This window comes from Talaromyces rugulosus, chromosome II (assembly GCF_013368755.1).
Source record: "Talaromyces rugulosus chromosome II, complete sequence".
Lineage (NCBI taxonomy): Eukaryota > Fungi > Ascomycota > Eurotiomycetes > Eurotiales > Trichocomaceae > Talaromyces > Talaromyces rugulosus.
Window position 1 is genome coordinate 5981440 of NC_049562.1, and position 27866 is coordinate 6009305.

General features: G+C 48.4%; 10 protein-coding genes across 10 annotated transcripts; 4 read left to right on the top strand and 6 right to left on the bottom strand.

Moving 5' to 3' along the window:
• Positions 1-889: 889 nt before the first annotated feature.
• Positions 890-1724, top strand: TRUGW13939_04550 (uncharacterized protein; the record flags this gene model as incomplete). The annotated part of the gene is made up of 3 exons (XM_035487722.1): positions 890-967; positions 1032-1272; positions 1333-1724. The coding sequence occupies 3 exons, from the start codon at positions 890-892 to the stop codon at positions 1722-1724; spliced, it is 711 nt and encodes a 236-aa protein (XP_035343615.1).
• A 222-nt stretch (positions 1725-1946) lies between these two features.
• TRUGW13939_04551 (uncharacterized protein) lies at positions 1947-5282 on the bottom strand (the record flags this gene model as incomplete). The annotated part of the gene is made up of 1 exon (XM_035487723.1): positions 1947-5282. The coding sequence occupies one exon, from the start codon at positions 5280-5282 to the stop codon at positions 1947-1949; it is 3336 nt and encodes a 1111-aa protein (XP_035343616.1).
• An 821-nt stretch (positions 5283-6103) lies between these two features.
• Positions 6104-8232, top strand: TRUGW13939_04552 (uncharacterized protein; the record flags this gene model as incomplete). Its single annotated transcript, XM_035487724.1, has 5 exons — positions 6104-6399; positions 6481-6772; positions 6849-7040; positions 7094-7298; positions 7364-8232. The coding sequence occupies 5 exons, from the start codon at positions 6104-6106 to the stop codon at positions 8230-8232; spliced, it is 1854 nt and encodes a 617-aa protein (XP_035343617.1).
• Positions 8233-8509: 277 nt separating this feature from the next.
• Positions 8510-9829, bottom strand: TRUGW13939_04553 (uncharacterized protein; the record flags this gene model as incomplete). Its single annotated transcript, XM_035487725.1, has 1 exon — positions 8510-9829. The coding sequence occupies one exon, from the start codon at positions 9827-9829 to the stop codon at positions 8510-8512; it is 1320 nt and encodes a 439-aa protein (XP_035343618.1).
• A 447-nt stretch (positions 9830-10276) lies between these two features.
• TRUGW13939_04554 (uncharacterized protein) lies at positions 10277-11784 on the bottom strand (the record flags this gene model as incomplete). Its single annotated transcript, XM_035487726.1, has 4 exons — positions 10277-10870; positions 10934-11221; positions 11268-11581; positions 11643-11784. The coding sequence occupies 4 exons, from the start codon at positions 11782-11784 to the stop codon at positions 10277-10279; spliced, it is 1338 nt and encodes a 445-aa protein (XP_035343619.1).
• Positions 11785-12968: 1184 nt separating this feature from the next.
• TRUGW13939_04555 (uncharacterized protein) lies at positions 12969-14662 on the bottom strand (the record flags this gene model as incomplete). Its single annotated transcript, XM_035487727.1, has 5 exons — positions 12969-13288; positions 13347-13470; positions 13587-14146; positions 14219-14474; positions 14558-14662. Coding segments are annotated over 5 exons (1365 nt in total), but the record flags the coding sequence as incomplete, so codon positions are not given.
• A 1794-nt stretch (positions 14663-16456) lies between these two features.
• Positions 16457-17605, top strand: TRUGW13939_04556 (uncharacterized protein; the record flags this gene model as incomplete). Its single annotated transcript, XM_035487728.1, has 3 exons — positions 16457-16933; positions 16993-17112; positions 17174-17605. 3 exons carry the CDS (start codon positions 16457-16459, stop codon positions 17603-17605), a joined length of 1029 nt encoding a protein of 342 aa, XP_035343621.1.
• A 507-nt stretch (positions 17606-18112) lies between these two features.
• On the bottom strand, positions 18113-18433 carry TRUGW13939_04557 (uncharacterized protein; the record flags this gene model as incomplete). The annotated part of the gene is made up of 1 exon (XM_035487729.1): positions 18113-18433. One exon carries the CDS (start codon positions 18431-18433, stop codon positions 18113-18115), a length of 321 nt encoding a protein of 106 aa, XP_035343622.1.
• Positions 18434-21878: 3445 nt separating this feature from the next.
• Positions 21879-22976, bottom strand: TRUGW13939_04558 (uncharacterized protein; the record flags this gene model as incomplete). Its single annotated transcript, XM_035487730.1, has 1 exon — positions 21879-22976. One exon carries the CDS (start codon positions 22974-22976, stop codon positions 21879-21881), a length of 1098 nt encoding a protein of 365 aa, XP_035343623.1.
• Positions 22977-24709: 1733 nt separating this feature from the next.
• TRUGW13939_04559 (uncharacterized protein) lies at positions 24710-26391 on the top strand (the record flags this gene model as incomplete). The annotated part of the gene is made up of 2 exons (XM_035487731.1): positions 24710-25642; positions 25711-26391. Coding segments are annotated over 2 exons (1614 nt in total), but the record flags the coding sequence as incomplete, so codon positions are not given.
• Between the last annotated feature and the right edge of the window lie 1475 nt (positions 26392-27866).

Genomic DNA, 27866 nt, shown 5'->3' on the forward strand with positions numbered 1-27866 from the left:
AAAGCTTGGGTGAAAGTTGGAATTGGTCATGAATTATGGATTAACGAATGTCTATGTGGAAAAAGACTAGTCACGTCGAAATAATGAAGTTCTTGATATGATCTATTACTCCAACGTAATGACTACGTATTGGCCTCCTTTTATATAGTTCGTTGCACCCCAAAAACATTTCCCAGAGAAGGGAATCGAACCACATTCCGCTGTGCGCCAAAGGCCTCTATGGAGAGAGTGTCACCAACAGCATGCACCATCACACCACCCTAGGTATACTTGATGTTATACAAGCCAACCCTCGTTTTAGGAAACCCTCGTTTAAGAAATACGTTATACATCACACATTACAATAAGCAACCAAATAATGGAAATTGTTAGTAAGCATCACATGTTATTAAAACAATATCATATGATGATTCTATTCTCTACACAGGATCAGAATTCATTAGAACTCATTGGAATTTGTTACAAATATTTACACGCCCAATAACCCGCCCTTAAGCAATTCCTCATCTTAAAGCTAGAGCCTCGTGGAGACTATTCCGGACCGGGCCTAGCCTCCACCTGCATGAACTCGATGTGCTAGCGCTGTAGCTGCATATGTGCTTATACTCAGTTCTTCTGGCTTGTTTCATTGGGTCGATTGAACTGTGACTATGGAGACAATGATTGCTGACTACAATACATTGGAAATCCTCAGAGTTTCAGGGCATGGCGGGGACTGTGCGTGCGGGCTGCGACTCTGCGCGGTGATGGCGTATGATATCATATGCCGCATGCGAACTCGTCTTTGACAAAGGATATAAATACCAGTCTTCCTTCCCACTCATTTCTTCTGAGACATTCACACGCATTGAAACAATTTTGCAACAACTTGAAAATCCTACACACAGCCATGGCTCCCAAAGTTCTCGTTGTCCTCACCTCCGTGGACAAGATCCCCGGCCACGACCACCCCACCGGCTGGTACCTCGTACGTCCCATCTTTGTTCTTTGAACAAGCAGACAACAGAACAAATAAAACTGACAACAAACAGCCTGAATTCGCACACCCCTGGCAAATCCTGCATGACGCCGGCGTCGAAATGACCATCGCCTCGCCCAAGGGCGGCGAGGCACCGCTCGACCCCAGTTCCGTCAAAATGTTCGAGTCGGACGAGCTCTCGGTCAACTTTCACAAAAACCAGCAAGCACTGTGGAAGAACACTGAGCGTCTCGCTGAAATCGTGCCAAAAGCGCACGAGTATGATGCCATTTTCTACGTTGGTGGACACGGCCGTGAGTTTTCTTCTCTTCTCTTCCTCGTCCTCTTCCCAATGGCTAAACTTTTTTGTATAGCAATGTTCGACCTCGTCAACGACCCCGTCTCTCTCTCACTCATCCAAACTTTTGCATCCGCCAAAAAACCCGTCTCGGCCGTCTGCCACGGTCCCGCTGTCTTCGTCAACGCAACCACCCCTTCTGGCGAGCCGCTAATCAAAAACTCCACAGTGACGGGCTTTTCCAACGTCGAGGAGAAGCAGGTTCAGCTGGACCACTTGATGCCCTTTTTGTTGGAGGACAAGCTCAACGAGGTCTCCGGTAACAAGTTTGTCAGCGCCGAGCAGCCCTGGGGTGAGCGTGTTGTCGTTGATAAGACGCACCAGCTTGGCGGGTTGTTGATTACTGGGCAGAATCCGGCCAGTGCTGGTGGTGTAGGTAAGGAGTTGTTGAAGGCTCTGGGGGTTTAGTTTTTGTTTTTGTTTTAATTTGGCCATGAGAAATGATATCAAAAGTTGTATATTGAACTGGACTTTTGTAATAATGAATCTGTTCATAGTATTAAAAATAAACCAAATGATCTATATCTATTTGGTATCATGACTCAAAAAACAAGAACAACGCCGCTATATGCATCTGAAAAATCTTAATACACCCACTAAACATCCCTAGTAACGATAGGCATACTGTAATTAATCGCGACCCTTTTCATCCAAATTGGCCGCAATCATATCCTCGACCACCTTCATGCCCACCTCCTCAGTGCGCTTGGACTCCGCTGCGTCATCGCCGACCACCCGCTGGTCCAGCGCCAATTTGGTCTGGCCCAGTGCGTACATTTGCTCTTCAATTGTGTTCTTTGTGACTAAACGGATCACCTCGACTTCCTTGACTTGTCCGACGCGGTGCGCGCGGTTTTCAGCCTGCACGTCTTCCTGTGGGTTGAAGCTCGAGTCAAAGATGATCACCTTGTTGGCGCATGCCAGATTGATGCCCGCGCCGCCGGCTTTGGTGGATAGCATGAATACCGGGATTTCGGTCTGCTGGTAAAAAGCATCAAGGATCGACTGTCGGTCTTCGACGCTGGTGCGCCCGTCGAGCCGGAAAAATCCCATGTCCAGTGTCTCCAGCACATACTCGAGAATATCCATGACGAGCGTGAATTGAGAAAAGATTAGTGTTCGATCGCCGTTGGCTTTGAACCGCTTGAGCAGTTCGCATAGCTTGTCCACTTTGCCGGAATACATCCACTCCTGCTTGCGCAAAGCGAACTGACCAAGAGACTTTGGGTGTTTTTTGCACATTGCATGGCATTCGAAATCGTTGTACGGCAAGAGTTCCTCGTAGATAATATCTGGATCGGATAGTGACCACATTTCTTCCTTTAAGCACGCCTGCGACATCTTGCTGAGGGTTTTCTCGTCGTATAGCCTTCGTTTCAACAGAGGATGGATGGCCGCAAATCGCAGTTTCATTAAAATATTGGCGGATCTATTGCCAGTCTTGATACCCGCCGCACGATCAGCGAGCAGTTTTCGGACTTCCTCATTCTCTGCGTCGTAGATCTGTTTCTGGATTTCGTTCATCTCGCAATACTCTACGCGAGAGATCTTTGCCGGCAAGTCAATCACCTGGTGCTTCTTTCGGCGGAGCACAAACGGCGCAATCATCGATCTGGCGCGTGCAATCCGCTGAGCGGATAGGAGCGTCGCATGCTCAGTGCTATCCGTTACCTTGGCCTTGTTGGTGAAAATCGTCTGCAAATCCTCCCTGTACCGATTGAACACATCGGGAAGCATGAAACCGAGCAGCGAGACCAGTTCTTGGAGATTGTTTTGCAGAGGAGTGCCAGTCAGCAGCAGTCGGAACTCGGCGGGTATCCTGTTGAGTTGATCGTAGATCTTCGAGGAGCTATTCTTCAGCACATGCCCTTCATCGAAAACACAGACACAAAATCCCATGTTTCGCAAAAATCGAGAGTCCTCTTTGGCCTTTGCAACAGTGTATGTGGTGATTACCACGTTGATGCCATCCACGTTGTCCTCGATAGCTGCCCGAATATCCGCTCTCTCCTGCTGTCTGGCATAGTACGGCATCAGATTGAGAGTTGGGCAGAATTTTTTAAACTCGCGAAGCCAATTCTCCAGTGTAGAAGACGGCACGACAACAAGATGAGGCCCCTTGGTACCCTGCATATACAAGTGTGCGAGAAAGGCAATCACCTGGAAGGTCTTGCCCAAACCCATGTCATCTGCCAGAATGCCACTGAGCTTTTTCTGAAACAACAGCGCAAGCCAATTAATTCCAACAACCTGATAGTTCTTCAACTTCCAGTTGCTGTCAATAATCTTTGGCTGAGGGACGAATCGATATTTACGACCGCCATCGATTACAGAATCATCGCCATCATCGGTTATGGGAGTGCCGATTCCTGAATCAGGGTCTATAGACACAAGCTCTAATTCGCCGCCTTCTTTGTTGCCAAACATGTCGACTCCCCATTTCTTCATCTCGGCCGTGAGCGGTTTACCGAGATTTTCGCAGTGAGCCACCAAAGCATCGCAAGCCTCGTAGCCCTTCATCATTTCAAGCGCCTTGTCGACAACCTTGTCGCCAATGGCCTTTTTGGCCCTTCGAGACTTCTTCTGGTTGGTCGGCTGAGGCTCATCTTTGGACATGACTACTCGGACGGCGTCAAGTGAACCAAATGGCCGTTCATCAAGAATAGTCGAAGCATTGTCCTCCGTGGTACAGGCGAGATCTGCTAGGCCCTCTGCGGTGCAAGTATTGATAAAATCAAGAACTCTTTTCTCGACCGTACTGTTGTCTTCTTCAGGACCGACATCAGAGTCGGATTCAGAAGGAAAGCTTTCTTCCTCGGCTTCTTCAGGTGTGTCAGGTCTCTTGAACTTTTTGCCCTGGATCAGACGGCCCTTTGGTTTGGTGGCTGCAGCGTCTGAGACGGGAGAACTGCCACGAGAAGGTTCTCGCGAGTCAGTTCGAGGCCGGGGCCCTCTCATCAAACGTCTGCCCTTTGCAAGATCGGATGTGGCTGGAACGTCTGCTTTATGGACATTGCTGGTGTATCTGTCAAGAATCTTGTGCTGAGATTTGATATTTTGTTTCGCAGGCCGCGATTTGTTTTCTGGATATGTGGTCAACTCATCTGGTGACGAGGACCTCTTTCGTGATTCGTCTTCCTGTGTTGCTAGATATTCTGAAGTTTGATCATAGTTTCCCTTGTGGTTTAGATAGCTCCGCAGGACTTTTTGAAATGAGAGCCTTGGAAATAATTTCATGAGCCGTGACACCTGGGTTTTCATCCTAAAGTCCTCAATATCGTCCACAGACTTCATGCCCAGATCACCAACACCGTCTACGACAGGCATGGCACGGGAGACTGTGTTTTGTTTCTGTCTTTTTGACGAGCCAGAATCGTAAGCACCGTCCAGCCGGACGAAAGACCGTTTATTGTTGGAGCCGGGCTGGTACGCAAACCCAGCCGTCAAGTCTTTGAACGATTTACTAGAAACTTCGTTTTGCTTCAACGGGGACTCCATGATCTTGTCGGGGCTCTTCGCCGGTGGTTTCGTAAACGTGCGCGGCTTGATATCTGCGAACAAGCTCAGCTCGTCTTCATCCGATGAACCCCCAGCGTAGTTGGGCCGATCCTCGTCGCTGAGAGCCGGCGCTCGCTTCTGAGGCCGAGCAATTGAAGCAGGCGGGCGAAACAGTGTACCACTCGGGGCCATCATCGTCGAGAGAATGCCACCGCCAGGCGTGGGCCGCGAGGGAGAGGACGAGGGACCAAAAGGCGAGGATGCGGCGACCTGCACGACGGAGCTGGGCTCATTGGTGGGCGTGCGCTCGATGATCTGAGTGGGCTGTGTGACCTGAGTAAACCGCTGCGATTGCGGCGTCTGCTGCTGCTGTGTCTTGGGCGCAATCAGGAGTGTGGCAACGGTCTCGGCGTCCTCAACATCGGGCGCCGCCCTGGCGTTGGGAGTGTCCGGCACGGACTCCTCCATGTTTTCTGCGGTGGAGAGAGGGGGGGAACTTAAATGTGGTGTCCGTCCATTTGAGCGCCCTGCCGGGGTGCAGGCTAGAAAAGATACGCAGTAACGATAATGAGTAACAAGGATGGTTGGTGATACAGGAATTCGCAGCTTCCCCAGCAAAATCCTTTATCCGGCGTGGCGGGCCGATCGCCGAGCTTAGCGCGCGCCGACGCGACGAGGCGAGGCGCGCCGGGGGTCACGTGGCTTTAATTGAGGTCAATCGCAAACCATCTTCTCGTCTATCCCACACTCTTTGCGCCAACAAGGTCGACATCCCGAACTCGGTCGCTTCGATGCAGAAATCGATAATATGAACAATATGAACAATATGAACACGTCATACAGTCTCAGGACGGATGGGAAGAAGCAACTGACTCAGGAACAATATCTCCGCGATGAACCGCAATAATAGCAAACTTGAAAATGTGGACTGCCAGCTGGACCAATTATTAATAGTATACGGAGTAATTAATATCAATGAATATTCAGCCCAGGGACTATGTGACTATTTACGGAATAACGAAGTTTTCTTAAGCTTCTTAAGCTCGCGCTGGTACATCGAAAACGGTTAGGGCCAACGTTGGGGCCAAAATGCGTATATACTAAACTCTAAAGGATTTGATGCTCTAGGGCGTAGGGCCGCGTAGGCACCTAGTTATAGGGATTTAGCCTGGAGACAAAATACGTATAAAGGATGAGTGTCTGCGACATTTTTACGCCCAATGTTGCATACCCGACCCATTCGCCTGTGCTTTGTTCGAACTTGAGTTCTCCGGCCTATCTCAATAGCTATGAGGTTGCTTTTGTCTGCTGCTTTGCCGGCTTTTGCGGCTGCAGCATTGTCCTCGCCGTCCGTCACGATCGATGCTGGCGTCCTTCAGGGTGGAAAGTGTAAAGATGGACAAGATGCAGTCTTTTACAAGGCAATCCCTTATGGTGAGCCTCCAGTTGGAGACCTACGTTTCGAGCCTCCAAAGGCCTATACGAAGAAATTCTCTGAAGGCGGACTAAATGCAACCACTTCGGCTCCCACCTGCCTTCAGTACTCGGACGATTTTACTCCCAAGTTAACTACATCTGAAGACTGGTAAGCCAAGTCATCACAGCCTTTATTGCTCTTCAATTCTCTTAGTCCACGATATGTTCGGGGATTGACTTTTTTTTTCAGTCTTTATCTGGACGTCTGGGTCCCATCTCATGCCACCAAAGACTCGAAGCTTCCAGTAAAAGTTTGGATTTACGGTGGTTCAGAGACAGAAGGCTCTGTCTCGGATCCTCTATACGATGGCTGCAACACCGCAGAGGAAGGTTCGATTCTGGTAACAGTCAACTACAGACTTGGCCCTCTAGGTTTTATGGCACTCAACAGTGCCGGCATATATGGTAACCAGGGAATCCAAGATCTTATTCTTGGATTAGAATGGGTTCAAAACAATATTGCCGCATTTGGCGGAGACCCGGTATGTTATGTTTTGCTGTGTCTGATTCTAACACAAAACCCGGGAATTTAGAGCTAACAATCAACTTCTAATACAGAAAAAAGTGCTTTTATTCGGACAATCAGCCGGTGCCGAGGACGCATATATCATTGCCTCTATTCCCCAAGCCCCTTCTCTCATAAGCAGCGTTATCTCGGAGTCAGGCGGTGGTAGAAGCCTCGTCTCTAACTCAACTACACAAAGTGTTGGAGCGTCATATGCCAAGGCCCTTCAATGCAGTTCTACGGACGTGAGTGTGCAGATTTCGCCATGCTTCGTTCCCAGACACTAACATCTATACAGAAAGCTTGCCTGCAGTCCAAAACTGCCGCCGAGTTGAGCAAGGCGTATACAGCCGATACCTTCCTATACGAGGGAGTTGGCTACTATGGTCCTCTCGGTGTCACTGGCCCTATAACACATTCGTTCTACCCCTATGCAGACGGCAATGTCATCCCTGAGGACCCTTATACTAGTGGAGTGAAAGTTCCGGCAGTCTTTGGATACAGTATGTGCATCACCATTCGGGTCCTTCCTTTTTGAACATGGAGTGTTAACCAAGGAAAACAAAAGATGAAAATGAAGGTATCGTTTACGCCATCGACTGGGTCGAGTCGAGCGGCAAAACTCCATCCCCATCGGCATACAAGGATTTCCTTCGCAAAAACTTTGGAAATGCTGCTTCGCTTGTTGGGAAATACTACGATCTATCCTTATTCGAGGCCGCTATCAGTGGCTCATCCGCCCTCAAGGACATCTCTGCCTTGGGCATCAACAAGACCGAGGTGGCTGTGATTGTGGCCATAGCTAACGTCATCACCGACTCGACATATAAGTGCCCAGCATACCACGGTGCGGCGCAAGCCTCACTCAATAATATCCCTGCATGGACCTACGAATTCACCCACAATTCAACTTGTATATGGCTAGACACGATCCCCCAGGAGTACGTCTCTCTCTTCGGTGCCACGCACACTGCCGAAATCCCATTCGTCTTTGGTAACCTGGACAACGGCTATCTGCCCAACGGGACTTGCAATTCCACGGCATCCGAGTACGAGCTCAGCAAGCAGATGAGGAGCCTATGGACAGCAATGGCCGAAAACGCCGACCCGTCGACCAAAGACATCAATTGGCCGCGATTCAAAACCACAGCTAAGAACCTCACGACCCCCGGGTTGATCTTTGGAAAATCAGCGGAGGCTGGTCTGGTTGATTACACAGGCTGTACACTGTGGAGTGAAGTCAACGCCATCCTGTCAGCACCCAATGCTACTAATACTACTACTACATTACCCTCGGGAACGCCGACCCCTAGCAGTGGAATTCTACCGGCCACGTCGACGCCTGCTTTGACCGACGGTGCAGTGAATGTTCTGCCCACAACAGGCGGTTTCCTTGCCTTCACTGCGCTGCTGATGGGATTGGCTGTATTTTTATAGATCTAGAACCAAGATGCTTATATATTGTATCATAATCGGGTAACTAGAAAGAATTTTCTTTAGAAAGAATCAAAAATATTTATGTACTTTTCGACTGTATCGATCATCATGTATCTATGCGGTATAAATAAAAACAATAAAAAAACACCATAAATGCTGCCAATACCAGGATATACGCATGGAAAATGGAGGAAAACAAGAAAGGCTAGACAAGCTGGGAAAATTCCAGCTCCTCAAAAAAAAAAAAAAAAGAAAAAGACTGTGCTTATGCATATGTTCAGACAGCAACTGCCGGGCTTTGTTGCGGAACTGAAGTCGAAGCAGAGAGATCAACATCAGCTTCAGGTTCAGAAGGCGGATTCGGGACGCCAGTCCTGGAGTTTGTCCTAATCGGGCCAGGACCCTTTTGCACCGAGGCCTGTTTTTTGTGTTTAGTTGACCGCCCTGCAGCCTTGGCAGATTCGTTGTTTGCTTTTGCATTTTGCACTGCAGATGGCCGAATTCCGTCCTCGTTGGTGACGGACCTGTCTTCCAGGAGCAAGACCTGGTCGACTTCCTTTGCTGCAGGTACCAAATCACCGTATTGTAGAATTCGACAGGCATCCACGTAGCTCTTTGCCTTATTAAACTCTTTGAAGGCTTTATCCTTTGCATTCACCATCATGTTAAGGAGATATTTAGTGTTTCCGAACCGATTCTCGACCCTAATGCACTGCTCCAAGTAATCCCGGACGACGTCGCGCCATGGTAGCAGTCCCCCTTCCGCATTTGTGCGGAAACACGATGGGTTTTGTTCGGCCGAGGTCGCAATCATGGCACCGTCAGCGCCGTATTCTTCCATCAAAGCGAGCGCATTGTCCCGCGAGGTAACGTCGCCGTTCATGACACACGCCACACCGGCATTATGGCATGTATCGACAATCATCCTCAGCTGCTCTCGGATGGCTCGCTCTCGCGGTCTCATAGGAGTTGTGCGGCAATGGATCGTTAACCCAGTAATCCCCGTAGCAACCAGCCGCTTGACGAGAGATTCCGTCATTTCCGGAGTCTCGAGAAGTCGAATCTTGACCGAAATGCCGATTTGATACGGGTTTCCAACTTCACGCACAAGAGCCTCCAGGATCGAAACCAGCTTGTCCGGCGTGCGGAGCAAGGCAGCGCCCATACCGCCGCTGGTGCTGAAAGGTTTGGGACAGCCCGAGTTCACGTCGATACCAAACACATCCGGCGCAACGACCTTGGCCGCCTGCACGGCGTACTCGGGCGAAGCGGTGCCCATCTGGAAGATGAGTTTCCCCTTTTCGCCCTCCGGGTCGATACGGTAAATGACATTTTCTTTCTTTGGCTGATCTTCTCGGCCGCCGTTGGACGAAATGCGGGTGAACTCGATGGTGTTGTTTCGCGGGTTTACGCGGCGAGCAGCGCCCATGATGGCTCTGTCGATTGTTTCAGGGCCCCAGACGAGGTCGGCGCCGTACTTGAGGGCGAGCAGGCGTGAGGGCAGTTCTCCAGATCGCACCATCGGCGCCAGCACGACTTTTCCGCGGTAGTCCACGCCGTTGGCCGGAATCGGTACGCGAGGGGTTGTCGAAGCCATGGTTCTGCGGAGGAGCGGCCTCAGCATGTCACAGAGATAGAAGATTTTCGTTGAGGTGGTGGCGGTTCATTATTGTTGTCGCTCGCCGGCAAAAGTAAAGTCGATTTTGATAAGAGGTCACGTGGAGATAAGATACATCCCACCGATAAGCATAAATTGGCACATATAAATATAGTAAATGTAGTTCTTGTTGCGATAGCTTCATTGAGCTGCTGCATAGGCATAGAAATCTCTATAATTTTACTTTAAAAAAACATCCTGAGTATCAATTGATATCTTCGGATGTTGTATTCAACAACCTTGTTTTAAAATTATCATGTTAAACGAACCTTCCATAAAAGTGTCGTTATTCTCGAAACTAAACAACATGTACAATGAGCTGCAGTCCGTCGTCTCCCAAGTATACCGTTTGGCGAGATCGACTACACGCTACCTAGTACTTTCGCCTCACTCAAGTTGCTTCTCGCAGCCGATGCGGCTTAGCAACTCCTTTCTATCACGATGCCCAGGAAGGCTCACTCCAGAAGAGCCCGGGGTTTTCCGAAGGTCTGTCCTATTCTTCCACACCTTGGAGACAACTGGCTCGATGCTGACATCTACTTCTTCGCTGTCATTCTCCTCCTCGTCTGTGTTTTCACCATCGTCTTCACTGCGTATATCATCTGCACCGATCCCTTGAACAACCCGAATGGCGACTTGCACAATCAGGAAGAACCAAAAGATAGTGAGCACCTGGAGAAAGCCAAGGGCTCCAAGGAATCCCCACATGACATTGTCGCTGTGGCAAATGGTGCCTGAAGGATTTCGGAACGGCTCCAACGTGTGCGACCAGCCGTGCTCAGGTAGCGGGGTTGGTCCAGTCAGATTGTTCTGGGATCCTTGGTAGCAGCCAACGGGAATGGTTGCGGGCATGTACGTATAGATACCCCAAAGCGTGATCATGTAGCACAAATGGCGAGCGACGAACCACGACACCATGAAGACGCCGAACATGATGTCTCGCAGGATGGAGAACCCGAGGTATTTGAAACACTTGGCGAGCTTCTCTGGATATTAGTACTTGTCGCAAGTGACTTTTGTTTCGGGAAGAAGAAATAAACTCACCGGGAAGAAGATATCAACGATATCCATCAGAACCAAGATCAGATTGGCGACACGAGTCAAGTGCAAAGAATACGAGGTATGGATCAGCAGGATGGTCACCATGTGGTGGGCCAGCATCTGCCAGTGATCCTTGCGGCGGTCTTCGATGTTGATGACGAGAACCTGCTGCAGCCAAAAGGCCCATTGTCCCAGGATATACGCCTTGGTGATCTGCGGGAGCTCACGCGTGGGCCAGTCGGTGAACATTTCCTTCATGTTCAGAAAGTACTTTGACGTGCAGTAGATGTACTAGAATCATTAGACTTGGACCAAAGCAGCATAGATGGCAACGTACCACTCCGAGTGTCCAAAAGATAGAGTAGTAGCACAGGAGCCACGCCTGTTCGGAGAACCTGGTAATGTCCCTTTTCTTGGATATCCCCCACCGCTTCGCGAGCGGATCCAGAGCATAATTCATGAAGCCAGCGCGCAGGCCGGTGAAAAGAACGATGCAGAATGCGAGAAAGTAGCAGTCGCCATCGCCAACGCCATACTGCCCCGTGGATGGGTTGTAATGTGATACCCAAAAGAACTTGGACGTATGCTGTCGTGCGGTGGGTATGTACAGGTGGACCAGGCAGAGAATGGCGATGAGGTTAAAGGGGACGCCTAGTAGATGGTGCAAGAGTCAGCTCAATAATGTTAAATGGCTCGAGAACTGAGGCCATACTGATCTGGTGATGAAGCAGCCAACGAGAGAAGCCCCTGAAGAGGCCCACGTCGTTCCGCCTGGCGCTGCGGGCGCTTTTCCTTTTTCTCTCTGACAACTGCAAGACTGGCGAATCTGGTGAAGCTGGCGAAACTGGGGCCATGGTCACAGCGGAATGCTGTTGTCAAATGGCAAAACTGTTCGATTCCGACTTTGTCGGCAGAAAGAAGATCTCTTATCAGGCCCGAGTGTTGTGGCGGTCAGTCCATCCCGGAGCGAGCGGGCGCAAGGGCGGAATGCGGCGCTTCTTCTTCTTTGTCCTCTCTACAACAACACGTCTTTGTCGTCGGAGAACCAGCATGCAAAATTGTACAGCAAATAATTGATTATTGGCCGATGTCCGCCACTGGCGTCAGATTGGCGCTCCATCAAACGCGCGTGGAAAAAGCTGTCGAGGCTGTCCACAATCCCTTTTAACTCTTTGGGAGCGTTGCGACTACAACCGACTATGGGGTCTTATTGTTAGAGCGAAATCATCCTCTCTTCCAACTAGTCATGCCTACCTGGACTGGGTTGGCTTCTCCTGGCGCAATTACAATTGCCATAGGAGCTGCAGTCACCATGGTCTTGACCGTCGCGGTCTGCTGCATGTCCTTTTACCAAGCTCAAAAGCCTGCCGAAAAAAGATATTGTAAGTAGAAATCTACAATATTCTCTCTGCCACTTTCTGTATTTCTATTTTTGTGAATACTTTTCTTACCAGACCAAAGCTACCGCTCGATCAGCCGGCTCAAAAGAGCCGAGAGCAACACCACGAACGCTTTCTATACTTGACTTGAACGTTCGATAAAATTCGATATTCTCAGTCTTGAGACCGAATGCTAGCCTTGAACAAGCTTTTACGTGAAATTAAAGGACGGCTTGCGAACTTTTAGAGGATGTTATTATCAACCACATCGCCCGAGGGCCGAAGAGGGCGGGAAATGGGGGGGAACTAAGCCTGTACATGTAGGGAATGTCAAGGACAAAAAATAATAAGTTTATATGTTGCTAATAGACATTGAACTTCTCATCTTCAAGTGTTGCTCATAAGCAAAGACTCTAATCGCTGCCGTAGCCGACAATTAACCTTGACATGCAACCCGAGTTAATGCAGTAGTAGCACCTGGCACCCCTCAGCGCTGGAAACTACAATGGTGAGACTCTGTTTCTCTCTGCCGGGCATCACCGTTGGGGCCGCTGGTGCTTTCCGGAGTCTTGGAAATGTCTGGAGCACTCGTACAAGGCCATAAGAGGCCTCGCTAAGTGCAAAGTCTTCTGTATATAGACACGAAACATGAGCATACGTCTTTTTGAGACCAGTCTATTGCACTGGAGGAGGTTTGGAATCTTGCTTCCGAGACACCGCCTAGGGCCACCGTGAAAAGGCATAAACGCAAATCCAATATTCTTCAATTCCGGACCCTCCCATCTTTCCGGGCAGAATTCGTCTACATCTACACCGTAAACCTCCTTACTACGATGCATATAGTAGGCAGAAAATGCCACTCCCACCCCCTTGGCAACAAGCATAGGGGATTTCCCGTCTGGACCGCCGCCCTTTGGTAGACAAGTGGTCCTTTTCGCTGTACGAATGTTCATCGGGATCTGAGTGTATAGCCGATTTGCTAAACAGGTCAATTGGAATGAATTGAAAAAGTTCAAGAGGGGTACGTGATGTCTTACTCTCATTGAGAACACATCTTAGGTAAGTCATCTTACTGATTTGTGCTCTGGTCACCATGCCCCCCGTCTTCAGTAAAAGAGAGTATCTCCTGGCGGAGGCGTTCGAGGGAGGCCGATTGACGGCCTAATTAGTAGCTATGACCTATTAAGTTACTGATTCATAAATGGAACAGGATGACGCTTACCATGCCCATGACATCAGACAGGCGGTTAAGTAGTGTCTCTTCCTGCAATCAGTACATTCATGAGTTGATCTCGAACAAGCTTGGCATCCTGCAGTTCTTTGAAGAGGTCTAGTATAAATGGATGCCGCTTGGTGGCGACTTCTTCGCCATTTTCTTTCACGTCCTGGAGCGCATGATTGACATACATCGTGGCATAATCATTGACGAGAGCGCAGGCCGTTCGGTACCTAGAAGGGTTATAGACCCAACCCCAATCAGCCAGTCTCATACGCATGGCCGAGACTAGCGACGTGTAATCGAAATTTTCAGCAAAAGTCTCGTCATCGATTTTCTTCGAGTCCACAAAGGGCTCTCCGAAAATGAGCGAGGTCGTTGTGGCCAAGGTGAAGCGAAAAAATGCCGGCTGGAGATCAATGACTCCGGTAAAAGACTGCAGATATGCCAGCATGTCATTTATGGGCCCCTCAAATAGCCGGAGGTCTTGATATTGCATCCGCGCAAATTGCCGGCGCATGGTTTCTCGCGAATGCTTCCAGGCGTGGTGTCCATCCTGAGTAAAAATTCCCCTGCCAATCATGGGCAACAGGGGGTTGCGACTACTACCGAGTTCCCAGTCTAACTTTTGAAAAGTGTTATGAATTGATCAGTACTTTTATTGTTCTTTTTTCTTCTTCTGGGAAATCTTACCGTCAAAGTTGGTCTGCAGCATAGCTTCCAAGTTTTTAGGGTTGCTAGTAAAGTAGCCAATTCGCCCCAACAGCTTGACCTCGAACGTGTGCCCTACCTGGACCCTTTGGAAGTAGTCTGCCTGATAAGCAAGCAAATTTCCTTGCATTAGAGCGTCGTATTGGTACTTCAAAATATCGATTGCTAACGGCCATTTGTAGGGCAATCTCTTCCGGATGGGCTCACAGCCGTGCTCTTGACTAAAGGCTTTATCGGCCTGCAATAGACGTGTTGTGAGTGTATGAAAAAATGGAAAATAAAATAAAATAAAAAAATGAACTGCAATTGGCGTCGTCTTACTTGGATTTGGTACCGTTTTTGAATATAGAGGTAAGCCCAGCCGGAAAGCAAGAGGGCAAGACAACAGAGGCGCAACGCATAAAGCAAATCCGAGGAGTCAACCATTTTTGTATTGCAAAGTATACACGGAGTACAGCGGAAATAGATTTATCTCAGCGAGAAAAAAAAGTATTAGTTTGTTTTGTTAGAAGAGAAAAATGACTCACAAAACAAAACAGGAGAGGTAGAGATAGGACGAAGACAGCATCAGTGGCTGGGACCCATGGCTGGATATAGACTCCATCCCCTCCTTTCCTTTCGGCGTGTAACTTAATAAGTGGTCCTCCATCGTAGTGTATGGTTCATTGTTCGCTTCTTCGGTCCGATGCGCAATCGGATCTAGGGCTGTTACCTTCACGCCAGCATAAATATACACGACACAAACCCTGGCAAACATTGAAAAGCTCGAGGATTCTGTACGAGGCTCTCCAATTTCAAATCGCATGCGTCACCTAAAAGTAGCCGATTGTTTGCTGCACTGAGTAGAAACCCGCATAGAATTATGCCGAGGTGAGTATGCAAGGCATGGGTGATCGGAGAATAAGCAAAATAAAAATAAGCTTTTCTCTATAAACCAATCCCCCGCAATTGCTACCTAATCGCCATATATTTGACACGTTCCCATGACTTAGCATGCCCTCAATGTCATAAACATTATCGCCGGAACCGTAAGGCGAGATGTCTCAATTAGGGTTATCGAGACCATGTCTTAATCCGCATCGAACAATATCAAGGACGAAATAATTATATTCACTCAACAGATTGAAAATCTACATTGTGTGAATGTTGTAGTGGAAGATCTCTGGAGCTCCAAATGTGACTCTTGTCGCTTGGGGACGAAGGAATGACTAGGTACTAGACCAATTGAATCGCCGGATATCTACCTCTTGCGCTCATCCATGCCGGAAAAACCATACAAAATAAGCTCTGCTCTTTGAGTGAGTATCTAGAGTACTACAAGTAGATGCTCTCTCGGAGTCGAAGCCTAAGCACATCATCTGGTCGGGGCCGTGAGGATGAGCATGAGTCGGATATGAATGTCTACTCTTCCTATAAGGTGATCTATTTTGGCCTCGAGAGCAAATCAGACCCAATATTCGTGGATGTCCTTCCGTCTCTGAAAAAATTCTCGTTTCCAAAGAAATAGATCTCAAATCACTAATGCTGATGATGACCGTTCTTGTTAACGCTATCAACCCTAGCCCTAAACCCGAAACGGGGATGTCAGCATACGCAATTGCTTCAATAAATGACTACAACAAACGACATGCTCATTTATCACCTGACGGTTTAGAGTTTTGTATTTTTTAAGTAAAATTGATGGAAAAATCAGTTTGAAATGCTTGTAGAAGAAACATCTGCACACGCTAACCCTATTCGGGAAGTTTGCGACGATGTACAAAACAACAACATTTAAGATGGCCATAGTAGACTACATAGGTAGTAAATAAAACAACTAAAACCAGGACAAAGACATCTGCGTCAATTGATGCAACGTATCTAAATAGCTTCCGAGTTGCGAATAATAATAGGCAGTGACAATCACCGCCTGTTTCGGCGCTGACTAGCGAGTGGCTTGCCCAGCCGAAAAAATTTCAGCTGTCCGGCTCTGCAGCAGTGCATGTACATGGGAGCTCGCTGATAGGGTGATGCAGCAGGGTTCATGTTCCATAACAGCCCAAGACTCAAAGCAGTCGGAAAAATAGTCGTCTCGAGACTCAATTGCAGAGAGAAGGGCGAGGGAAGCCGGGAGTGTTGTTGTGGTTGTTGACACCTCGGCAAAGAAAACAAACAAACCCGAGAAGCAGCCGAAGAACGCCAGCCAGATATAAAAAGACTCTCAACTAACGCTCTCTTCTCATGAAGGCCTCGGCGACATTGACGACAGTGTCACTGCTGCGTCGATCATTAACAGCACCACGAGCAGCACGCTTGATGGCGCCCCCCACCGCCGGGCGGCCACCGCCCCTCCTGTCGTCCGTGAATGTCCCCCACCACAACCCCTCGTCGTCTTTCACTTCTTCTGCATCTGATCAGTCGAAACACTCTTCTCCATCACCACGACTACCACCCGCCATTCAGTCCAACGGCCTCTCTGCAGCCTCCAAGCGCGCTGCCCAGCTGTCTCGCCAACTGTCCTCGTCCGCTGCCTCGCCCGCCATGTCGTACTCCATCCGCAAAATCGGCGCTGCCAACACCCTCGAGCACCGCGTCTACATTGAGAAGGATGGCGTCCCCGTCTCGCCCTTCCACGATATCCCCCTCTACGCCAATGAGCAGCAGACCGTGCTGAACATGGTCGTTGAGATCCCTCGCTGGACCAACGCCAAGCAGGAGGTGCGCAATCTGCCCAGACTATTCCACAATGCTGCTCTGCTGACCGCCGATTCTGCTAGATCTCCAAGGAGGAATTCCTCAACCCCATCAAGCAAGATATCAAGAAGGGCAAGCTGCGCTACGTCCGCAACTGCTTCCCCCACAAGGGCTACCTCTGGAACTACGGTGCCTTCCCCCGCGTGAGTACAAATTTTCCGCTGCTCTATTTTGACTGGTGGCTGACTTTTTTTTTTTTCACAGACCTGGGAAGACCCCAACGTCGTCCACCCCGAGACCAAGGCCAAGGGCGACAACGACCCATTGGATGTCTGCGAAATCGGCGAGCTGGTCGGCTACACCGGTCAAATCAAGCAGGTCAAGGTGCTCGGCGTCATGGCCCTGCTCGACGAGGAGGAGACCGACTGGAAGGTCATCGTCATTGACGTGAACGACCCTCTGGCCCCCAAGCTCAACGACGTTGAAGACGTCGAGCGCCACCTGCCCGGTCTTCTCCGTGCCACCAACGAGTGGTTCCGTATCTACAAGATCCCCGACGGCAAGCCCGAGAACCAGTTTGCCTTTTCCGGCGAGTGCAAGAACAAGAAGTACGCTGAAGATGTCATTCGCGAGTGCTCTGACGCTTGGGAGAAGTTGATCACTGGCGCCACCCCTCGTGGCGAGGTGAGCGTGTAAGTTATCGAAAGCACGAAACAGCCAAATCTGTCAGATAGCTAACATTCCCTAGGGCCAATGTCACCAACGAAGCCTCGGCAGAGCTTGTCGACAAGGCTTCCCTCTCCAAGATCCCCACTGGCGAGAACCTTGCCCCCGCTCCGATCGACGGCAGCGTTGACAAGTGGTTCTTCATCTCCGGCGCTGCTGTCTAAGCGATGGGCACCCTTTTCTCGGTCTGTCGGGAAACACGACATGTCGATGAATTTCACACCTCATGCGCTAGGCTGTAGTCTGATAAACGGGCTATTAAACAAGGCAGATCCCCTTGTTCCTGGCACCAAAAACATGTGGTCAAACGAATCCACGTTGTGTAGACAAAAACCAAAGACCAATCCAGTTACCATTACATTACTCTTAATTTTTATCTTCCAAGCAAGACACCATTCCGTAGACAGGCTAATAAACGTAAATGATTTTTGTACAATGCAATATAAACCCTTCAAGAAAAATTATATAAAATCCTGCTCATGACTTCAAACTCTCCTCGCGCTCAATCACTCTGCCCACCCGCGCAATCTCATCCACCACATCCCCAATCTTCATCTTCCGCTTGCCGACCTCAAGCTTAATCTCCTTCCCACCCTTGAACCCGATTGTCATCTCCGGCTGCTGCGTCGAGTTGCGTGGCAGGTGCGACACCTGGATCTTGATGTGTGTTGCGCTGCTGACCGGCGCCGAAGAGGGTGTTTGCAGCATGTTGAGGACGACACGGCATGGTCGCGCGAGCGGCGAGAAAGGGGAAAAAGCGGTGCGGAAGGAGGTTATTGTTTGGACGGGGATCGACATTGTGAAATTAATCCAAAGGATTTGTCAAAGTCTGCGAGCTGGTTAGCCTAGGTCAAATGAATCAATCAAGATGGATGGATCTCGCTGACTTTTGTCAAAGGCCGACTAGTCGGGTGATAATGGTGATTATTGGTTCTGGAGCACCACCTGCCGACGGTATATTTCTCTCTTCTGGTGTATCGTATTAAATAAAGACACGGTCGTTGGTCAATTGGCGTAGACTCTGGAGTTTTTGTACAAGAAGCGAAACAGACCGAAACGATTCTCTCCGCGGTGAGGATGCGCGCTAGTCTATATTGATGCTAGCGTATATATCGATGCCTCAGGCTGCAACTCCTGCAATGCTCTTTCCTCACTTTGTTTCTGTATCATGTTCTTTTCTTCGTTATTTTTCTTCATTCTTGCAGCCATACTATTAATTTGGACACAGTACACTCAAGAATACAAGTTTATACTACCCTGGCTGGTATTTACTGAGATGCTAGTAGAACGACAATTCATCTAGCACTACCGAACTTCTTGATCTCGCTCCTATATTGTTGTTCACCAGACCTCCATTCACCTTCTGTCTCCTCTGTCGCGTTGATCCGCGTCAGCCCTTTGCTTTGAATCTTTCGCATTGCTTGGACGATCCAATCTGACCACGACTCGACCGTGCTTAATCCGCTAGCATACACAGAGCGCGACATGGCCCGTAGGTATAGGAAAAATTGGGAAATCCCGATACTGCTAAGCCTAGATACGCATGGGCTCCGCTGCTCCATGACGATCCCATTAGGGACTACATGTGTCATGGATGTGCTGTTAACGTCCACCAGAGTGACGTTTGACCGATCCATCTGTTCGTAATAGTCCTACTCGAGAGATGGACGCTTTCCGCAAGCAGTTGACTCATTCTATCTCAATCTTTCAGCACTCATTGTGGTGCCATGGGCCAATTGAGATTAGGCGAGCGCACGAAGCACGTCACCTTTTCGGCGGTGCGTGAAATTTCTTGTCCAATTTGGAGACCAGTTAGACCGGTGATGACCACGGCCATTTTTTTTGCCGCGCATGTCGATACCTTCGGCGGGCCAGAAGTTTTAGTGTACGAACTAACCCTAGAATCCATCTTTAAGACCGAGCCAGTCGAGTATATTGCATTTGGCCGAGAAACTGAGGCAGCAGACGGAGGAGCGCGACGTGAAGATGTTTCCATTGTCCGCTTTGACCGTCCACTCGTCAGAAGACTCGTCAATCGTGGCGATGACAGCCCTAGCTCCGTATAAAACATCTTTGCTAACGTTAAGAACGTTGTAGATGTGTTGGAAATAACCTTTGAGCTTCTGTCCACTAGGATACTCCTGAGTCCACGACCAGGAATTGTAGACCTCGGGAATGTTGAGCGTATACGAAAGGTATTGGATATCGACTCGCGCCCCGGGATAGTTGCTCTAGTGCTAGATGCCACTCAGACCGTGACCGGCTTCGACGATTTTGGCGTCCACGCCTTGCTTCGTAGCTGGTAAAGCAAGTAGACACTGAAACCGTCAGGCTTGAGATAGACTGTGTTGGGGCCACTTGTCTGGCCATTGGCATCGCCGGTAAAAATGCTATAAGTGTAGATAGTGTGGAAATCTGAAATTACTAACTAAAGATAATAATAGTATTGAGATTGATTGGCTTTATCTAATCCAATCTTTTATCCAGTAACCATGTCGAAATTAATAAGAAGGCTTACTAGTATTATCATTCAAAGTTCAGAAGACTATAATCAATATTTTCTTCATGTAAATAGTATGTAATAAACAATATGCGATTATCGATCTAGTCGCTTGACCCGAAAAAGGTAGTTTGATTGAAATCGATTGATACCTCGATTATAGTCCGGTAGAGCACCTTTTTTGTTGAAGACTATGTAGAAATCCCTGCCTCTTCATATTTTAGGCCTTATATACCTGAAGAAGGATGTAGTAGTACTCGTATCATTATTCGCAAAAACTACTCCGTACGGGGTATACGTATTACTATAGTGACGGCTGTTGGGGCCCTCTTTATTAGTGCCCCACACCACCTAAACACTAATTTAGCGTGGATCATTAAGGTACAGCGTAAACTAATTATTACAATACAATACACATGTGATAACGGGCTTATTTTCCAGCGTTTTCTTGAGAAAGCGTGCAAATATCGGAGTCTTGGGAGGCATATTTGGCATTGCGTCTGTTATTGGTCCTATAATTGGAGATATGTAGTGTGTGGTAGGAACTAAAATCGTATTTCTAGCTGGCGCTTATTACTAACTATAGATCCTGGCGATGGGTCTTGTTTAAAAATAATGAATTGAAGGTACGTCGAGTGCACATGGACAAGGTCGACTTGATTTTCGGCAACGGTAGTTCGTTCCTGTATCAGAAAAAGGCTTCACACAAATGGGGGTCTTCAAAATCGTTGCGTCCATTTTAGGCCAATTCAGGTTTGCTTACCCCGGCTCTGTTCAATTAAACAACACTATAGCTCGAGCCTCTTGTCAGCCATGGGCTTTTGGATCTAGCAGTTATTAAGTCTTCTCCATATTTAAAATTTGATACAAATTCATACCATTATAGGAACTGTTTTCTAATATTTCCGAGACCGATGAATTAGAAACTGCCGAATACTCGTGTCCTTGCTGGTGATACAGCGATGGCTACATGCGGTATGAGTTTTAGGAGCTATTAGTTCTCAATCTGTACTACTTTTATTAAAGCACATGTAGTGATATTCTTCAAAATTTATTCCGTAAGTTATTTCATTCATTTAGTAGAATTATTGTCTAAGTATCTCTATTGAACCATACGTGGGACTGTGGTTATTTGCAGTAGAGTATACATTCCCCAAGGCTAATGATAGCTAGATGTTCTCCTCACTGTACAGTCATTCTCGAAATCGGTTTAACAATCAAACATATGAAGACTCTTTTCTTGCCCTACTGCCAGGATCCTGCATGTGGTCTGAACCCTTTCTTGAGTCGCGCATTTTTAACTTAGGGATACTATAACATGGAAGTTGCGGGTTGTATAAAATATGAAACATATCAGTTGATTTTCTCGGAAGAAGATTGCATTAAAATACTTCAAATAATGATCTACATTTAGAGACACTTTAAGAAGCTTCTCCATTTAGGCTATTGGCAGAGTGTTTTTCCAGCAGAAAGAAGGTTGATTGAAGCCAATTAATAAGATGATCAGTTGATCGTCCCTACATAAATATCCCAAGCAACCCCAATCACTGCATAATTCCAAAATATCCCCACGGAAAATCGTAGAACTCACAGCGCTTTGCAATGGAAACTCCTGTTCTTGTGATGATCATGTCGCAGCAAAATTGCAGCTCTGGGCATTAATAGGTGTATTCATTATTTCTTTCTACGACCATTAACCGTAACACGTAACATCGGAGGATTTGTACACAATAGTACACCAATCTAGGCTCGGCTTTCCGCGGCGAACATCTTGCTAGGGCTGTCCTCGACACCGTCAAGCTGAACTCGTCGAGCCGTGAGATACTCGTAGTCCGGCATTGCAGCCACGACTGCCTTCTCCAGCATGCTGGCCACACGGTCACCGAATTCGGTTTTCCATTTCGCCGCCTCGACGGCGAGGTCAATGTGACTGGGTGCCTTGTCCTTGACGAGACCGGACGAAGAATGCAGGGTGGATAGCATGAATGCTTCCATCTGTTGGCGACGCTCTTCCTCTGTCGACTGGCCTGTGTTATCCTTTCGCGCCTGTGTATCCCACTCAAACTGCAGCTGGCTCGGGTCCATGCCGATGATCTTGCTGAACTTGGCAACGACCAAGGGGCTATTAATCAGATCATTGGCATCGAGCACCGCGGGCGTTGTCTCGGTCTGCTCCTGGAAAAAGTCGAACAGCCGCCGGGCCCAGCGGAAGGTCATATTGATCGAGATAGAACGCTGGAGGATCTCTGGGTCCATCTCTTCTTTGAGTAGATTGGCCAACGCTCGCTGAGCAGAGGGAAACACGAGAGCAGGATGACGGATGATAAAGGCTGCACGCCACGTACGCAAGTACTCGTCGGCGAAGAAGGTCTGGTTATCAGGAGAGTATTGCGGGTTTTGTGGCACACCGTATGCATCTGGATACTGCAGAGTGCATGGATGCTCATCATCAATCACATTCTCACCGTAGAGGTATTGCTGAATGGCGCTCATATTTTGGAACCACGAGGCATGTTCCTTGGTGACGAACATCTTGCCCTCCCGCTGGGCTGCTGCGGAGGACTGCTCCAACTCATCGAGACACTGCTGGCATTGTTTCTGCAATTTGGCTTTATCGGTAGCCGTCCACTGATCGAGGGGCTTGAACATGCGGCCATCGAGGTTGGTGGAAATAAAAGCATCCCACAGAACGTAACCGCCGCGTTCATTGATACGAACTTCTGGCTGCTTGGTCAGGGCGAGGACTTTGACAAGCAGGTTAGACGCCGTGCGTGGGCAGGAGACCAGGAACAGCCGCTTGCTAGAAGAGGCGTCGTAGGAGTTGGTGGACTCGGTTGCCATGTTGTTGGTTGTGCGTTTTCTCTTTTCTCGCTTCTGGGATGCCTAAAAATGGAGGATAGCGATAAGAAATAGGAAATTCAAGCCCTGCTCGTGAAGTCAAAAAGTAACGATGGCATTAACAGGGGGGCCCAACACATGATCCTTAAGTATCGATCAGTCCATCCAGCCAAGATGACTCAATGGACCCCCCAGCGCGGTCTCCAGGCTAGGAAAGGCGGTCGACCAGCCCACGACAAACTCTATAATCGTATGTTTCTCATCTCAGACCGTCGAAAGAGCCTGGCTGACATGAGTGGATCGGCAGCGAGGTTGCATTAAAGGTTAACTATTGACTAACTTGTCTGGAAGGGCATTGTTTATGGTTACCGCGGGATGGAGCAGTGTATTTAGTCTAGTTTGCATTGTCAATTCTTCTATACAGATGAGACAAGCAGGATGAACTCGGGGGAACCCGCGATAAAGTTGAATCCTATTTACTAGTTAGTGTGTACTGTAAATGTATCAGTTTCGGATTTGATTGAACGCAAGACACCGCCAGAAGAACATTTTTGCTAGCAGTGTACCAAATCGGATTAGGGCCATCAACGTCTCGATAAGGACTAACCCGACATGCTCTCAGGATTCAGTGGCCGTCTAAAGAAGCGAATGTAACGTTCTTTGGGGATGCGAGAAAAATCAAATGCACGGTAGGAAAGGCAAAGAAAGTCACGAGACCGCCCGGAAGCCGGTCCTTGTGCCTTCCGCATCTGGATTGCTTCTTCGTCTTCATCACTTCTCCTTTCAAACCACCCGGTTCTCAGCTCTCATCCTACTAGCAGCACAGACAGGTCTATTCGTCTCTATTCTTGGGTCAATGCATTGTCACGCGTCAGCCGCACCAAGAACGTGCCGTCGACGCAGCACGGTGGGCCCGGACTAGACTCGACGTACTCCAGCCTCCAAGTGCCGGGTGTCGCTAACACGCCCTGGATGAACGACATCCATCAGTGGCCGATTATCGCAATCAATCAATTCTCCGAACGGCCAGGACTGGACAGAGATTGCCAGGCTGCCTCACAGAGTCGCACCGCGCGGTGGTGATCGATGCCTATACAAGCAGTTCGATGTCGGATCGTCGGAGGCGCCAACGACACCTCTCCCCTGCCGATCTTCGTCCTGACCCGACTACGAGGTAATGATCGGCACAACGACCACAATAAAGCCTCTTCCTCGCGTCTGAAGTGGGGTGTCATTAGCAGCGGGCGGCGAGTCCGGCGCAGCAAGCGGTAGCGAACCGCGGATGTCGCTGTCCGACTTCCTACTACGGTTCCTCTAATTTGTTATTATTATTCAGGCTAATCACCAGCCCCCAATCTCTGTTCTGAGACAAAGAAGCGCTAATTTTAATCCTCCCCGCCAGAAGCCGGTAAGATGGATCATTGGATCCTCAACTTCTGCATTCTGGTCAAGAACGGCTCCACGTCCGCGATCCATCAAATCCTACGTACCAGCCAAGTGTTGGCTGTGTAACCCAGCGGGCCAGTGCCCCCAGACATTACGTATCTGCCGGTCTTTTTATGGGTCCTATTGCCTATCACACTGTTTGACTGCCATGCTAGCGACTTGGCTTTTACTAGGAACTTTGGGTCAATGGATATATAACATGTCAATGGGGATCGCCGTGCGCGAGTCGTATATTGCCTTTTGAAACAATCCTCTCTTCACCTTGCTTGTGCCTCAAGGTGACTACAAGCACCGCCAGAATGACCGTTTTCTCGCGACTCGCCGTTCTAGGCGCTCTCGCAGCTCCTCTCTCGCAGGCGGCTTCTGCTCTCTGCGCAGCCGATAGTAGCCAGGTCGTCCAAAACACCACCGAGTACTGGCCATACCAGGTCTACGAGACATCTGATATCAACGCGCCTTATATGAACATCACCACCACTGGTGAGCCGCTCGCTGATGGATTGATCTTCTTCGGTCAGAATGTTCGCCCTGGAACCCATACCGTCAAACAACAAAGACCTTTCATCATGACCGACACAAACGACCTCGTCTGGTCCGGACCTATGAAGCAAGGTATCACAACAACTGATTTTAAAGTGGCCACCATGAATGGCTCGTCGGTCCTCGTTTACTGGTCCTCCATTGGAAAACAGCCAATTGAAGGCGTTGGCTATGGTCAAGTGAACATTCTTGACGACACCTACCAGCAGATCGCCACCGTCTGCCCGCAGTTGAATCTGACTCTCACTCCCGGTGCTACCTCGAAATGCGATGCCGACCTCCATGAGCACTATATCACCCCCTCAAACACCATGCTTGTCACGGCTTACAACGTAACCCAGGCTGATCTCACCCCACTTGGGGGAAAGTCTGACGACTGGGTCTTGGACGCTCTTGCTGTAGAGGTTGATATCGCAACCGGCGAAATTCTTTTCACGTGGAGTTCTCTAGAGCATATCCCCGTCAACGACACCCAAATGCCCTACCCAGCTAAAGGAACCACTCGAGATTCCCCGCTCGACTTGTACCACATGAACTCTATTCAATCTGTCGACGAAAACTACCTAATCAACTGCCGCCACACCATCTCGACTTATATGGTTAACAAGGATGGCGATATTCTGTGGACTATTCAGGGCCATACCGGAGGTGATTTTGGCGCTCTCCCCGAAGGGGGGACATTCGTTAGTACTCCGATTCACTACCCCCCTTTTTTTTCAGTCGATTATGTACTTACCTTTTTCCAATGCAGTCATGGCAACATCATACACGCTTCGTGCAAGAGTCGGATACTACAGCACTTTTTTCGTTGTTTGGAAATGATAACAACAACATAGGTCTCAATGTGACCGCGAAGGGTGTTACTTTGCGATTGACCCTACCACCAGACTCATCGAACCCTCCAGAGCTCATCACGAACCTCTGGGATACCAATGACGAAGTGTACTCTTGGGCAGAAGGGTCTCTGTCGCAGCTTGACAATGGAAACTACTTCATGGGATACGGTATACGCCCCGTGATGAAGGAGTATGGTCCCCACCCGACTACCAAAGGTGACGTCCGCTGGAGTGCCCACTTTGCCGACCTCAACTCGGGCCACAGCTACCGCGCCTTCAAGCAGGTATGGCATGCGACACCGGCCTCCGAGCCGGCCCTTGTCGTCTCCAAATCGGATGTTCCAGAATCTCTGTCCAACTGCACAGATTCCTCTTCGTCGTCTGCAATTGGCTATGTGAGCTGGAACGGCGCCACTGATGTGACCTCGTACGTAGTCTACGGTGGATCAAGCAGTGACAGCCTCGAGGAAATTGGCACTATCTCTAAGCACGGATTCGAGACCGTTTTTGCTCTTCCAGGAAACGTCAGTGCCGTCCAGGTTGGCGCCGTGGAAGGCTCTAAAGTTGTGAGACGCTCACAGGTCGTGACTATCTAGCTTATATCATAGGCTTCCTCTTGCATTTCTTGTAAAACTTTTGTTCATGTGAATAATTTTTACTTTGTTGTACAGACTACGAATGCTAAATTTAGCATCTTATACATGTTGAACGTTAATACACTACAAACATACTCAATGTCCTTGTAAATATGTAATCCAGAAGTCCAAGTAAATTCCAATATACTGGATATATCAATTAATAATTACTAGGCGCTGTCGGTTACATAGCGTAGGATATGTATCGACACTGCATTGATATTTACGAGGCCGCTAATTATACAGTTAGTATCGACGGAGTGACAAGTCTAGCCCTGGTAAATAACATCACAATGGAGTGACAACTGGACAACAACCAATACCGGTGAGGTGGCGAATTCTACAAGCATATCTGGGAGCCAAGTCTATTTGCAAGTCGCTGCAGATATTCGACCCAATTCTACTTTTACAGCGTCCTTTTCTTAATGCTTAGACGGAATTGATTAGACGGCATGGGAGCCTGACTTTACTATGACAAATAGCTAGGAGTTCTTCATTAGATATCGGTATGGAATCTTTAACTACGCAAGTATGGGAACGGGTGGAAGTGTGATTGTCGAATGGTTTACAATGTAAGCTACTTAAGTCAGTGCTAGATCCTAATTCAGACTCCTTGGATCGCAGAATTTCGCTAGATTAGGGTTAAATAGGGCCTCTATACCTGCGTATAAAAGAGGCAGATGTTAAGCCCATGCCTCCAACTAAGCTCCTGGGTGGCAATACTGCAACAAATATGAATTGTCTGCAGATGCCAGGATGTCAATGACCATTACAGAACCAAAGACTACCAAAAGATAGAAAAGGAAAAAATATATATGGGACAAATTGAGCAGAAATGAAACAGAAATGGAACAAATGGGAAAAATGAGAAAAATGAGAAAAATGAGAAAAATGAGAAAAATGAGAAAAATGAGAAAAATGAGAAAAATGAGAAAAATGAGAAAAATGAGAAAAGTGAGAAAAGTGGGACAAATGGGACAGAAATAAAACATTGAGAGCGAGTTTAATTGTTTTTTAAAAAACGAATTGCGGTCTGACAATGATGAGGTGTAGCGAAAATATGGTTTTGGCCAATAAAAATACAGATTGTATATAGCTCAGAATTGTCATCATTGGCCGGCCGAAATTCAATGCCCATACATCGCAGACGAGGCTGAGATGGCTGCGTATTAATTGCTGTCTTTGCTCGACTTTTTTTAAGTGCATATTTGCAGCATTAGAAGCCGCCATCTGCGAATGCAATGAAGAACTGGCCCAAGTTTTTGTCGATAAAGATCCCGAAATAATTACTGGTGATCCAGTCATAAAGCATAATGCTATAGCCATGGCCGTGTGCTGCTCGAGATGTACTGCATCTTTTGTCGGGTTCTTGCTTGAGGACGGAGCCGATGTTAATACACCGATACGTTCCATGGTCAAGCCGTATCTCCTACAAG